Genomic DNA, 13,799 nt, shown 5'->3' with positions numbered 1-13,799 from the left:
ATTTTTTTTCTTAAAAATTCAGAGGCATATAGTCAGATACACAGTGTACAGTGGTGCCATAGTCGACCGTTACCGCTGGAACAACATAAGAAATATGTATACAAATCGTGTAACGTTAAATACAAGAACTAAAGCGCCCGATACAAAAACAATGGCAAGAGATAAGTTAAAGATTCTGCTGACATATAGTACATAAAGAAGGTGGGCGCAGGAAATTGACACTGACAACGATATAGATTATCAAGATAGAGAAGAGCTGTTGATAGTAATCAATTTTGGAAACGTCGCGTTTCTGGTACATACACTGGAATTATACCCATAATGTAAGAATTGCCATTCAAAGATGAGACGATAAACCCTTTAAGTAAAAGGTGTACGACAGAACTGTATGATAAAGTATTTCAAATTCAAACTGAGCTTATCAAGTATTCCTGTGAACTGAGCTTATCAAGTATTCATGTATAAAAATTCTAATACATCTGCTCTAAGTATAGTATAACTATATAGTAAAATACGGTTGTTTCCCGACCTTATTGTGTGTCCGGGCAGAAGTGACGAGTCCAGCATGACCGTCTCCGCCGCCAGTGTGGCCGCGCCCGCCGTCGTCTCCCAGGCCATTCTCCCCACCAGGTCATCGGACTGAGGCAACAACAGCCCGATACGAAACTCCCGGGCTCCAACGTCACCGAAACACACCAGAACAGCCAACAGACGGATGCAGGTATTTGTGGCCAAAGAAAACATTTCGTTGGAGGAAGATGGCACCGTTGGTGAAGTAAACAGAAAGAGAAGAGACCACACGTAGGCACCTGCACGCACGGAGGCGGCGTGTGAGCGGATCTGAGGAATACTCCATGCTTTATACCATGTGTGATTAACCAGGGCGAGATGAAGTTATATCATTGTTTTGCATATTGTGCAACGGCTTGATCTTTGGGTGCGCCAAGCCTTTTCAGCCAATACGGTTGCATCTTGCAAAAATCCTGCGTGAACGATGTTTAATTACTCTTAGCAGGATGAATACTGGCCATGGACACACAGAGATACGATTCTACTCAGGAATTCACTGCATTTAACTGACAAAAACCGGTATCATTCAGACCTTCTTAGTGAAAGAAAGATAATGCGACTCTTACATGTGTAAGAATAAGGTTTCGGTCAAAAAAAGAAGTTGATTTGGTTCTAATGAACAGTTATATTTTCTTTTCTTATCAATCGAATGGACCTGTCCTTGGTGCTGAATTCACTATCATTTCTATATAAAAACAATAGGTGTCTCAATAGTTTTCCCAGATGCTTCGTCATATCAAAAATGTCAACAATATTCTTTAACAATTAATCCCCACACATTGGTTCAATATTTGACCCAAAAGCCATGAACGTTGTCCTCGAAACGTTTATGAATGGCCCATGTAAACATAAAGCCAATTTCAGAAGTAGATATCTGAACGTAGTGTGTCATCTTGGTGTAATCGGTGTCTATTTTTGGAGATATGTCATTTGGCTGCGATAGCTTCGTATCATGAGATGTTACTTCAGTGTTCGCCGTCATTACCTAAATGTTATGTTTTAACCCTCACATTGGGCCTGCGTAATGAACATTCCTGAGCCAGCTCTTGTTCGAAGCACACTATCCATGCTACTTTGCTGACTTTTCAAAGACAGTTTGACATTGACCTTTAACCTAGACGTTATTTCTGTCCGTTACTTCATTATTAATTGAAATCAATCCCTATTTAGCATACGGGATTGATGACTGTTGTAAAACGGGTGGAGAAAACGAACCTGTCTACGTCAGTAGTGTCAAGCCAAAATATGATAGCATATCCTCCGTGTTTTGATTCATTTGTTTTATTCACACAACAAACACACGAGGTGCTAAGGCTTACCATAAAGCTTCTACAACACAATACAGATTTTTCACAATACATCATTGATAACAACACTTCCCACCATGCTAACGATGGGCCATGGCGTGATGCAGGCGCCATATGCATGATGGGTAATTTTACAAATGACTGCCGTTTCGTTCCCATTTTTTGTAGATATCCAACGTTGGTTTGTTTGTAGTTAAACATTGATATTGGATGATACATTGTAAATAAGTGTTTTTAGTAGCTTTTATAGTTAATTCCTATTCTTGGCAGGCTACAGTTTCACAGTAGTAGTTGATATCAAATAATTCAAAAGGAAATCACAAAGATTAAAAGTTATAATGAGAAGGTTTCCGTTTTGAATGCAAGGGACGCTCAATATTATGCATTTGAAGCATGGGTAAAAACGGCTATGACACAACACACTTGTATGGCTTGTATGCAATGTACTTTGTATAATATAAATGTATATCAAATAACAGTATTCTAGTATTGTGTTTTGCATGAGAAGGATTGTGAGAGTTTGGTCCATTTTGATTCAGAAAAGCCGCAAGTACTTGTTTACGCCATAGCCATTTTTTGCTATTGTGTGGATATGGAACCATCAAGGAATTCACGTCACTCCAACCCACTCTATGTCATATAGTACATGTGTATTCAAAAGAAGTCAATGTCATTGAATCTTTACAATCCGGTTAAGCACAAAACGCCACATTACTTCACTTAAGATGCCTTACACGTACTAATGGAATGATTTCTTGGAATAATCTCAGTGTTCTCAATGTTCGAAAGGATACTCGTTAACAGATCGTCTGAAAATATGGTGAAGCGAAAGTCTTTTTTGGGAAAAGCTAGCTCCCACTCAAGGTACGATTTCTTTCTTGTATCCACCAAATCCAGCATTTTCATAATCTAGGACACTCAGATGTGATTATGAAGTCAAGATTTCAGCTAATATTTCCGGTACACTTGAGTGAGGTTCATTGATATACTAGTATCTTAAATTACTTATTATGTAAGGTAAAATCTCATACAATATAATGTAAGGTAACGAAAATCTCATACAATATATGAATGAGTATACTCAATATATGAATGAGTATACTCAATCATTTGTTTTCTACAAAAATCAGTTATGTAATATTTATTTCTTTAGTGTCTTTCTCTTCAAAAAGTCTGAAATTTAAAAACGAGTTTCTCAAAGAAAAGGAAATGTCAGATTTCCTACATTTAATGACTTCCTGCTTCGTTTTTTCCTCATTCACACTTGTAAAAATGCTTTGAACTGTTTTATTAGCATCCCGATGAAAGATAGAATAGTTTGGTCTGTAAAGTCGAATACTTCTAGACTTAAACAACATAATTTGGTTTGAGTTTGGGGTTTAAGATAACACTTGTCATGACAAACATTGGGATTTATTATGCAAATATATTTATTTCGATGTTCCGTAAAAAGTATATAATTCTACAATTTTTCCTTATAATTTAAAATTCACCATGCTAATGATCACTGGGTTTTGTTTGGGCTAATTGTGAAAGCCTGAAAGGATGCAGTTGTTGTTCATTTGAATTGATGGAAGAAATTCTTACTTCTGTCAATCGTTTTACCGTCGTTGATTTATTGATTTTGAACGACTAGGTGGAATACCGGAGGGGTATTGATTATTTTAGATATGTTGCCTTATATGAATTATCAAAATGTAGACCACTTTATGCAGATAATAAATCTCCTTGCATAGTCAAAGGAGAAGTCTGTGTCAAACGATGACAATGTCATAATGATGGTCACGGTCACATATGTAGAGATAAACATCATATATGTTATAGTGAATCTATTGTTAGTTTGTGTTATATAATTAGTATCTGAATAGACACCACACAAATATCTGGGAACCAAATTGTACTATTCTTTAAAATGAATAAGGAATTGCCAAAAAAAACATAAGCCTATTTTTCGATCCGGTTTGAAATGAAACACTTGTTCCAATTCTCGTGTCAGTTTTTAAAATACTTTTATGTTTGCCATTTTTGCCCCACCGGATTGGCCAGCAGGCAAACTTTCTTACATGTACAGCAGCTACGCAGTATGCTACAGAATACTGTGTCTGTGACTTCAGTCAGCATTTGCGTAGCGACATGTATGGTGCTTGTAACAATTAACATTTTTAGCGACGATACAGCAAGCTTGCGGTTGCAGCAACAAGCTCGTACTAGTATACTGTAATCTGCAGCAATATGGTGATTGGTCTGACATAAAGCTAAAGCAAGTGCCAGCCACAGCAGCTATCATTAACTTGAGGCTTCTTGTCAGTAGCTTTCAGCTTGAACTGGTTTTGTAGCAAATGCTTTAACTGTGTGTAATGCTTAGCAAGTGGATGTTTGGTCAATATCGCAACAGCTTGCTGGGCAAGAACAGGTACGAATTACTTGGTGAAGGTAAAAAGATACTCAGGGTACGCCTGTGCGTCATAGAATATAACGATGATCTGTGGAGCTGCTGGGTTATCGCACACACTGTCGTAAGTAATGTGTGGCTTGCTCGCGTCTTTTGCTGGGGGAACGATGACATTTTGCTGTCCCCGGCACATATCTCCTGACAGGACACGTGCCATGTACATGTACCTGTAGCCGTTTGGGTCTGGTCGTGCATACTGGTCCGCTCCGGAGATACTCGCTGTCACCGCAAAGTACACGCCATTTCCAAGAGCTGCACCTGTGTGATAATATACAACACGTTTGTGGTACCGAACAATGAGTATTATTGCCACTTTCTTTTGCTACAGATATTCTCCCTCTTTGATGTCTTTGTGGAGAATTCTTCGGTAAATCATTGTCATTCAACATACTCTCACTTATCTATTAAGATTTTGCAAAACATCGAAACAAATTTTGTTAACCTGACAAAGTTAGGAGGTTGATGCTACTTGCACACATACCGACGTTGCGGCCGCTGTAGCTGCGGTTGAACCCTGTATGGTTGATGCTCTGTATTGGGTCAATTGGAGTGCCGTGGTACAGGATCCGCTCGACAGGCTGAGAACTCTTTGCGTTGTCAAGTTCCATCTTCTTCTTTCTGACATTGTACTGGTGCCACAGGGTGACGTTTTGTATGCGTTGTATCTGAAAAGAAGCGAATAGACGGATCGGATTGTGTGAGCACAATGTACAAAACGAGGTTACTGTTTATAACTATAACAACTAATTCTATAAAGCTATTAAAGCTTCCTCAACATAACAGAATACATATAGTATGTAAGTTGCAGTGACTATATTCGATAGAAACGTGCCTACCTTTAGCACATTTGCTGTCGTTATAGCATGATACCCGGCTGTAGGTGCGGCTGTCCCAATGCTCTTCATGAACTCGTCGTAGACCTTCTTGTACTCTTCTGTTGTCGGCTGCAGCTCGACTTCTTTGTACTGGTCATCGTCCGACATGTCGGTCCAGGCGTCTGGTACTTTCATTGTGCCTAACAGATGATTTGAGAATATCAATTAATCGAAAAAAAACACACAGAGAAAACGGTATTTTATCAAAACTAGGAACAATCAGTGGTGCATGACAGGTGTTCCTGTCATTGATATTCGTCCCGAGCTGTGATTTACAGCGGAGTCTTCAAATAGCACATGTGTTTACAAGACATGGACAAAGGACAGTTACAGATCATGCATTGTGACTAGTCTCCACAAAACATTTTGAGACTTGATGCAATCTTTACAGTTTATTGATGTAGTAGCGCTGATGGTGTGGTATGACAACCAGACCAAATCAGATTTATTATCTAGCTCATATCTTTGCGAAAATTACCTTCTTTCTCCATTTCATGTCGAATCACGTAAGCTGCACCTGCTGCAATGTCTCCAACCACTGTTTCCTTCATTGTTTTGAGGTCTATGTGGAGGTTTTCGCCCTCGAATTCAAAATCAACGCCATTTTTGCTGGCTCTGAAGGCAGTCTCGATTATGTAGTTGACCTTGGGCTCATAAGGCTGCCTCTCTTCGTTCTCGTCAATGTAGTACCACTGCACGGTCTTTAGGAGTAGTTCCGCCTTGTCGCTGAGATGCTCCTCTTCTTTGGTCTTCATCTCGACATCCCGTTGAAAGTCCTTGATGTCATGGGAAGCCGCCATTACGTCAACCATCCTACCCTGCAAGCGGATGTTGCTTCTGGTAAAGGTTACCGAACAATCGTGACGCTGGGCGAGACGCGTGACGTGCTCCTTTTGCTCTTCCGTTAATTTGATCCTCGCGGGGATTGTCTCGTCTTTAGACGCGTCGTCCATGATCTTGTTGATCATGTTCTTCGCTTTCCAGATATTGTCGGCAAGGTCAGCGTAGATGATGAGGACGACGACGTTGTCGGCTGACGGGATGGGTTGTACGGCAGTGTTACTGGCCTGACCTCCGGTGAAATAGTTCCATCCTGCAGCAGCCACTCTCCCAATGCTGCCTGTTGAAACGTATTTTGACATTGAATTTTATTGAATTGAAAAAAAAACAAACTTAAACCTGTTTCATGTGAGGCGCCTTACACCTCCGAATCCCTCAATTTTACTTAAGAACTAAGATTAATGTATAATGATGATTTGGATTGAAAATTTGATTTTTGACATATTTCCTGTGGCTTGGAATCCCAAACAGCTTAAAGACTTCCATTGTGCATCGGCAATGAAGCATGACTGGATCAAATCAACCAAAGTGTACGACTAAAACATGCCACAAGATCTACTCATATACGATTGCAACGTCTCAGGACGCCTCAGGACTTGATATATCATTTATTAAGTAGTCTTGACGAATGTACTTAAGCATTACTTGCTCTGTTCTCAAACATCTAACAAAGGATAGTAATCTTAGCAATACTAATCTTGACATTTATGTCTGAAAAGCGTAATGGTTAACCTATATTATAAGAAGAGACAAACAGGTATTCCATGTTGAAAAAGGAACTCACCAAGGATTCCGGACGGTTTTGTCGCTTTCTTGGGTAGCGGCTGCCCAACCTTCTTCCGCATTTCTTCATGAAAAGTACGAACCATCTCTTGTTGGAATATGGTAACGCGAACTTCGCTGAGTTTGGTTGGCTTGCACTGGAGAACAAAGTCTTGCAGGGCATCGAGCATAGTGGTTGCCGTCTGTGCTGCACTCCCTGCAGAATACCTGCGTTTGATGCAAAAACATGCGAGTTGGCGCTAGCATATAGGACACTTGAAGTGATGTCAGAGATAATAACTGGCATTAAAAATCACAAACTAACAAACAAGTCTCTATAAATTTTCGAGCTGCCATTATGCAGTCAATGAAAAACTCAAAAAATCTTAAATGCGTTTATAGAGGTTAAAAGAGTTTGGGGTAAAACTGAATATAACAAAGATACAGATTACATGATTGAAGTCCTGATTAATCCAAAAAAGATATCGGTATAGAAAATGATTTGTTTTGCTCATAGCAATGGTAATCCTGTCATACCTGTTCCCAAAGCTGGAAATGCAATGGACCTGAGTCCGAGGGAGTCTGCAGTCTGTAGGCAGTTAATGATCACATTCTTCCAATCTGTACCCTTGTCAGGTGCAGCTGCGTGGATGATCTTCTTACATTTCAGCTTACCAGATCCTGTGACCGCAATGCCGTCTTTCATACCACCACTAGCAGCTACAAAGAAACATAACTTTGCTTGTTAAAATTATTGGCTCCCATGCTCAACATTTTTTGCTATACGCTTAATATATGCAAGAGAAATAATGTGTGTTCGCAAAATGCCTTCATTCAAACTTCACTGATTATAATACCTTGGTAACGCCTTTCTCGCATCTAGCCTAGTTAATGGGCAATGAAACAATTTGTACTATACTCTCTACACAGCATGGGGTTGGTTGTAGAAATATAAACAATCATTTTCCGGAGATTCGTGTGGTCACAACGCTTTATTTTAGAAGACTATATTGGTTAATAGCATGGTGGACGAGGGATAATTAGATTCAGCATCCCAGTTACATCCTCATTCCAATTTCACACCTCTTGCGATGTATGTACCTACCGATATTTGCACATTCACGTTGAATGTTAGGCCCACCAGCTTTGCATATGGCATTGGAAACAGCACCTGTGTAACCATAAAGACAATACATCAGATTAACATTGCCCCTCAATGCTCTATCGGTAATTAAAAAAAAAAATAAAATAAAATACATATGACAAATAACTGGCAACAATGTTCCAAACCTCGGGTCAGGTCCAGTTGCTCATTCGTGCTGTTGACGATGCAGTCGGTGGTCTCCTTAGTGAGATCTCCTCTGCGGACGTTTAGCGTTAGGTCTCCGATGAACATTTGCAGTTCTCCGCGCACTGGAGTAGATACTTCGGAGAACAGCGACGGGGCTGAAAAGACGATAGAAATAGGATTCGAGTTGTGCCACCCAAACAACCAACGATCCAAGCAACCAAGCAAGCAACTGAATGATGATAGATTATCATTGGAAGAGAATTTGAGTTATTATTTGCTTCTGGAGGGTACCGAGCCTTGGGAAGTCTGAAAATGACAACTAAGAATAATGGCTATCTTACTTGCAAAAGCAGTATCATCTGAATCAATGTGTGCCTTTGGCATGTTGTTGCGGCCGTGGCCTGTTTTACTCCCACGGCCCCGTCGGCCTCGGCGATCATGTCTTGACCCTGCGGATGAGAAGGGAGGCGCTGCCTCAGCCTTTGGAGTAGGATCTTGCGTCGACAGAGGAGTTGGTTGGGGTGCGTCGTCCGTGTGCAGGGCCTTGTACTTTGTCATCACCTCATTGAAGGCCTGTGATACACAAAAAGAGATGAGAGGAGATACTGCCACCAGATATGAACATGTATCATATTAACTACTTGACAAACTTGCATACCGCATACAATTACGTTTCATAAAAAAACAATGTTGAATTGAAATACACAATTTACCAACCTACGTGGAAGTAGTTAAGGAATGTCACCTATAAAACATACAACAGAATAAAATTGTATGTTGTTAATGTGACATACATCGTTAACGCCGTGAGCAGTCCCTGGGACAAATTTGTGGTTTCGGGGCCCGGCCGGGACTATACCCCTGACGGGTACCGGTGTAATTGGAACCGTAGCATTTCAATGCCACATTGTGTGGTGATATACCGCATAACATGTGGATAACATACCGGAATAGATTTCGGGTCTCCCTCCCACACAATGAAGCGAATTTCACGAAGAGAACCCGAAGGGTTCGTCCTACAGTGTTCTACTGCCTCGTTGAACATGGCCTCTGCCACCACGTCATGTGGGAAGCGGAGTCCTCCGGTACCCATCGCTGGAATCGCAATGGACGTGTAGTTACCCTTCTCAGCTTGTTGAAGGCACTGTTGGACAATTTTGCGAAGTATCTGGAAAACGATGTATCATGTTATGTTCTCAGTGGGATCATCAGCAAGGCACCAAGTACGTTCATACAAACAACCTACTAATGTCTGATCAGTAATGTGACTTATTAAAAACAGTCAACCACCATATACCAACCTTTTCAGAGTTCCCCTGTCCGCCGTCCCAGCTGCACAGAACACAGTGGATCACTTGCTTACACGGCAGATCTGCGGAACCAGTGACGAGAATCTGGCCGTCAGGCAGAGATGTGATTCCCGCTGACTGTTTAGCTTTGTTGACGAGGGTTTGCAGGTTACTGCCGGCTAGCTGGAGGATGGCTTTGGATACTGCACCGGTGTTCAGATCCAGGTTGCCTGCAGTAGTGTTCACCAAAACATCGACCTGGAGAAACATGAATGACATAAAATGAATCAAAAGCAACTTCTTATGGTAATCTAAAATCTAGATGCTGACGAAAACACTAACAGGAAATTGAATTATTGGAAATAATTGAAATATAAGGAAAGATATATTTTTAAACATACATTCTGACTTGCAATGTTGGCTTGAATGGCAATGATTGCTTTTCCCTCTGTCGTTCGAAAGCCGACGTCGGTTACGGGATCCCTGGGCTGTGGAGGAGGTGTGAACGTCGTTGCTGTAGAGAGACTTGCCGTTCGTGGTTCACGCCCACGGGCGCGTCGTCTGTTTGGGCGAGTTCCCTGGGGAGGGGTGGTGGTTGCTTGATCCAATTTGTCCTCGCTCTTCTCAACTCTGTCCACGCCAAATGCTGATACAAATGCATCGACAAAGGCCTCTGTTGTATTGTCGTCGATGTTGACGAACTCTATCACCTCTAGACTTGAATTAGTATTCTCTTCAAGGTATTCGACCGTCGTCGCCACAATTGTTCCAGCACACTTTTTGAGGGGATATCCATAAATCCCAGAGCTGATCGCTGGAATGGCGATTGATCGATATTTGTTTTTAGCTGCTTCTTCGAGGCTTCCGTACACAGCATCGGCAAGGTAGTCTTCCTCTCCATTCCGACCCCCATTCCATATCGGCCCAACCGCATGTAGAATAATTTGACAAGTGTTTATATGCCCGGATGGTGAGGCGACTACTTGTCCAGGAATCAGTGTTCCATTTGTTTGAATGTAGCGGTTGCAAACATTTTGAATGATGTCGCCACCTGCGTCAACTATTGCCTTCGCGAGCCCTCCGGTGTGCTCGAGCTTTGCATTTGCAGCATTGACGATGACGTCTGTCTTGTGTTTTGTGATGTCGTTCCTCCAGACGACAAGCTTCTTTCCACCATCAAGATTGACTACCGCCTTCTCCTTGGGTACCATAATGGGCACCTTTGGCATGAACTGTTTGGCAAACGTGTCTGGATCTGGTGCTGGTGTTTTGTTGGTGGCGTCCTGGATGTTGATAACGCACTTACACTTCCTCTCGACAAGCTGTAGCGTTGATCTGCCTGCGTCTTCTTTGAAATGCTTGGACATGCCGGGCTTCTTGATGGACATCTGGTCGCTGATCACACTGTCGATGTAAGACTTCAGGACAGGGTCAGCTTGTTGAAGGCCATCGGTGTTTCCCTTTATGAACATAATTGGGCTTTCCTCACTTCCCTCATACCAGACGGATACTTCTTTCTCCAGCTGTAGTTGAATGTTGGCCCTCTGATGCTCTTTAATGAAGCGGACTACTCCGACTTCAGCTTTTACCTGCTTCTTGTAAACTGTCTTGACTTTAAGGTACTTTTCGACTCTATCCAAGATGTCTTTGACAAATGCAGATTCCCCGGTGAATAAGATTTTAGTTGCTCCAGAGTCTGCACCTCTCTCCACTGATATCTTCAACAAACCTTGAGCGCTTTGTTCCAGACCAGTCTTTGTCGTCTTCCATTCCTCAGTATCTTGTACCGAGGTGGATTGGTCGGAGACATCAAGCCATTGATCTTGGAATGTCTTCTTCAGGATAGATACCGCCTTCCTCACGTCACCGTCAGTTAGCCCGAAGACTTCAACCACACTTGTGGTGGTCGTAATCACGGCTACAACACCGCCTTGTTTGTACTCACCGAGAAGGTGTTGCTTGGGTTCTTTTGCACTTAACAAGAAGGAAATCAGAGTAGAAGACAGCTGGGTAGGCTGTGAGATCATGCCTTGTACTGTTTCGTACATCTTCACCTTTGTTTGTTGGATTTCATCCATCAGACCATGAAACTCGATCTTGCTTACATTCGTGTCAAACGACATCTGCAGCTTGGGAAACTCGCTTGTCATTCTGTCTTCGAAGTCGGACATTGCTAAGAGCTGGACCTGGTCTGGCTTGAGTGTGGTAACGGTCTCAACTACTTCTGACTGTTTCCTTTTAAAGTCTTCTTCTATTTTCCCTATCCCTTCCAAGACACTTTGGTAATGCTTGGCCACGCTGTCTTTGAGACCGGTGAAGGTGATCTTCCGGTCGCTTGTGCTGCATACACTGATGGAATCATCATCCTTGATGGAGCCACTATCAACGAGTTTGCAGACCTGTGGCCACGATGCTTGCATGACATCAGAAATCCCCTTGGTATCAAACCGTGCCATGTAACTCTTCAGTCCTTCCCTTGCTTTGGGGGCCCAGTTTTCGGCGATTGCGGCCAGATTTAGAGTCTCCTTCGTCAGTGTTGGGGTGATCTCCACACAGGAGTGGTCGCCTTCGAAAGGCCAAGAGATAGATGCGTTTGCCTCTTCCATCGCATCCTCTAGATCTTTCTTGAATTGCTGGTGAGTCATCACGAATGAAGCTATGGGAGTAGTGACTTTCTCGGTGATCGGTAAGGGCACCAGCTGAGGCGGTGTTTTCGCTTCGGTGACTGTTGCACCCAGGCAGGTGTAGAATGGTTCCACAGTCACCGCCGTCTTCTGTATGGTGTGACTCTTCCTTAATACACGTTCAATCACTGAGAAAAGAATAAAGTTTAGCTGCAGTGGACTATGAAAAAAACCCAACATGTCCACCGTCATCTTCTGATAGGACCATACTAACCACCACAATCAACTCTGAACCCATGGCAATGAAAGAAGAGACAGGGTAACGTTGATCTGTACTCACCTGTATGGTCATCGAAGAAAACCAGGGCAGTGCCGCGGTCTTTGTCCAGTTCGACTTCTGCCAAAGCTCCTCCGCCGCTTCGCTTGGCATTCTCGAAGTAGTAATACAGGTTGTCTTTGGAGGCTTTTGGAGGGATTCCTGTCACTTGGATGCAGTCCGTGGCATGCACTCTCTCCGCAGATATCTTTTGTTCTTCTAGCTCATTTCCCTCACACTTCGACAAGAGTGTGTCAAGATCTGAAAACAGTGAACAAAACTATGCTACTGATTGCTTTAAAGTGTCTGATAAATATATACAACAAATTTTGATCTATAGCTACGTGTTACATGGACATGATAAGATATCTAGTCACACTGAACACAACTCACCTGAAATCGGTTCCGCAAAAGCTACCATGACCGTTCCAGCTTCTTTACCATAGAAAACCTCAGAAGGTTCATCCTCACCCCCACTCATGGATTCAAGGTAGAGAAATAAGGTCTCCTCTTCGACGCTGTCAGCGACGCCTTTCAGAAGAATGCGGGACGGATCTACCGGAAGTTTTCTGCGAGGCATGACAATCCGGACTTTCAGCTTCTTTTTTGCAACCTCATGAGTTGACTTCTGCATGACTCGTTCTGGGGCTTGAAATGAAATATCCAAGTCAGTATGACAGAGTTCTTATCCATAGGATTCACAAAGATCTGGCATGGAATTGAAATATTTTCTTTGAACATTGAAAATGTATCAGCTCTCTTCATTTTCTCACAATAGATCTAATAAAATTGATAATAAGACAATAGTACCTTCCTTGTCCTTGAAAGTGATCAGAACGCGTTCCTTCTCGGAATCAATGTTGAACTGGGAGATTTCACCACCACCTGATCGCTTTGTGTTCTTGAAGTAGTTAAAAAGGACGTCTCGCCTTTTCGCTAATTCATCTCCTGGTAAACCCGTCACTTCAATCACCATTATCGTGGCTTCTTCTTCTGTTGATGAGAGAAAAGTTTGAAATCATAACGTATTTCCCGGACGCTCAGTCATATGTGATACACAATAGGTAATCCTAACTATTTCAATCAGTTCAACCTTTAGTATTGTGCAATTCTGTACAATGTATTTCTACGTTTCATTATAATGAATTAGTGGTTATTTAGTGGCAGAATAGAATCTTATGTAAATTTTTAGTTATGGCAGTCATACCATACCTTGATCAGCTGTTTTTTCTTCTTCACTTTCCTGTGACATACTTGGCTGGTCCTTATAAAGCTGACTTTCTGCAGTTGAAGTGACCGGTGTTGGACTTTCATAGTCACGGTCTGCCCCATCCTGCATCTGAGCACCTGGACACGTCATCCGAGTGTCTTCTTGTACAGAACTGTCTTTGTCAGTCTGCATGTGTTCTGGTTGACTTATCTGTGGTATGGCAGGCTCTTCCCCCCCTTTAGTTGGTTCGGTTGCGGGCATGT

The 13,799-nt window shown here is 42.2% G+C and overlaps 1 protein-coding gene across 1 annotated transcript; it reads right to left on the bottom strand.

Annotated features, from left to right (window-relative positions):
* Positions 1-1,835: 1,835 nt before the first annotated feature.
* On the bottom strand, positions 1,836-13,728 carry LOC136429409 (protein mono-ADP-ribosyltransferase PARP14-like). The gene is made up of 17 exons (XM_066419241.1): positions 13,581-13,728; positions 13,137-13,319; positions 12,720-12,974; positions 12,351-12,587; positions 9,788-12,198; positions 9,399-9,644; positions 9,044-9,265; positions 8,439-8,670; positions 8,097-8,252; positions 7,912-7,977; positions 7,344-7,526; positions 7,132-7,156; positions 6,829-7,034; positions 5,683-6,324; positions 5,166-5,344; positions 4,811-4,994; positions 1,836-4,587 (listed from the first exon to the last, which is right to left on the bottom strand). The coding sequence occupies exons 1-17, from the start codon at positions 13,726-13,728 to the stop codon at positions 4,298-4,300; spliced, it is 5,865 nt and encodes a 1,954-aa protein (XP_066275338.1). The 3' UTR covers positions 1,836-4,297.
* Positions 13,729-13,799: the final 71 nt, after the last annotated feature.

Source organism: Branchiostoma lanceolatum, chromosome 3, assembly GCF_035083965.1.
Source record: "Branchiostoma lanceolatum isolate klBraLanc5 chromosome 3, klBraLanc5.hap2, whole genome shotgun sequence".
In the NCBI taxonomy this organism is placed as follows: domain Eukaryota; kingdom Metazoa; phylum Chordata; class Leptocardii; order Amphioxiformes; family Branchiostomatidae; genus Branchiostoma; species Branchiostoma lanceolatum.
This window is presented reverse-complemented; position numbering and strand designations above follow the sequence as displayed.

Excerpts from the sequence above, each read along its gene's own strand:
- LOC136429409 (XM_066419241.1), bottom strand. The coding sequence starts at position 13,728 with ATGCAGACTGACAAAGACAGTTCTGTACAAGAAGACACTCGGATGACG. Across the intron at positions 9,266-9,398 it reads GACAGGGGAACTCTGAAAAG|ATACTTCGCAAAATTGTCCA; the intron begins GTTGGTATATGG and ends ATCGTTTTCCAG. Across the intron at positions 4,588-4,810 it reads CTACAGCGGCCGCAACGTCG|GTGCAGCTCTTGGAAATGGC; the intron begins GTATGTGTGCAA and ends ATTATCACACAG.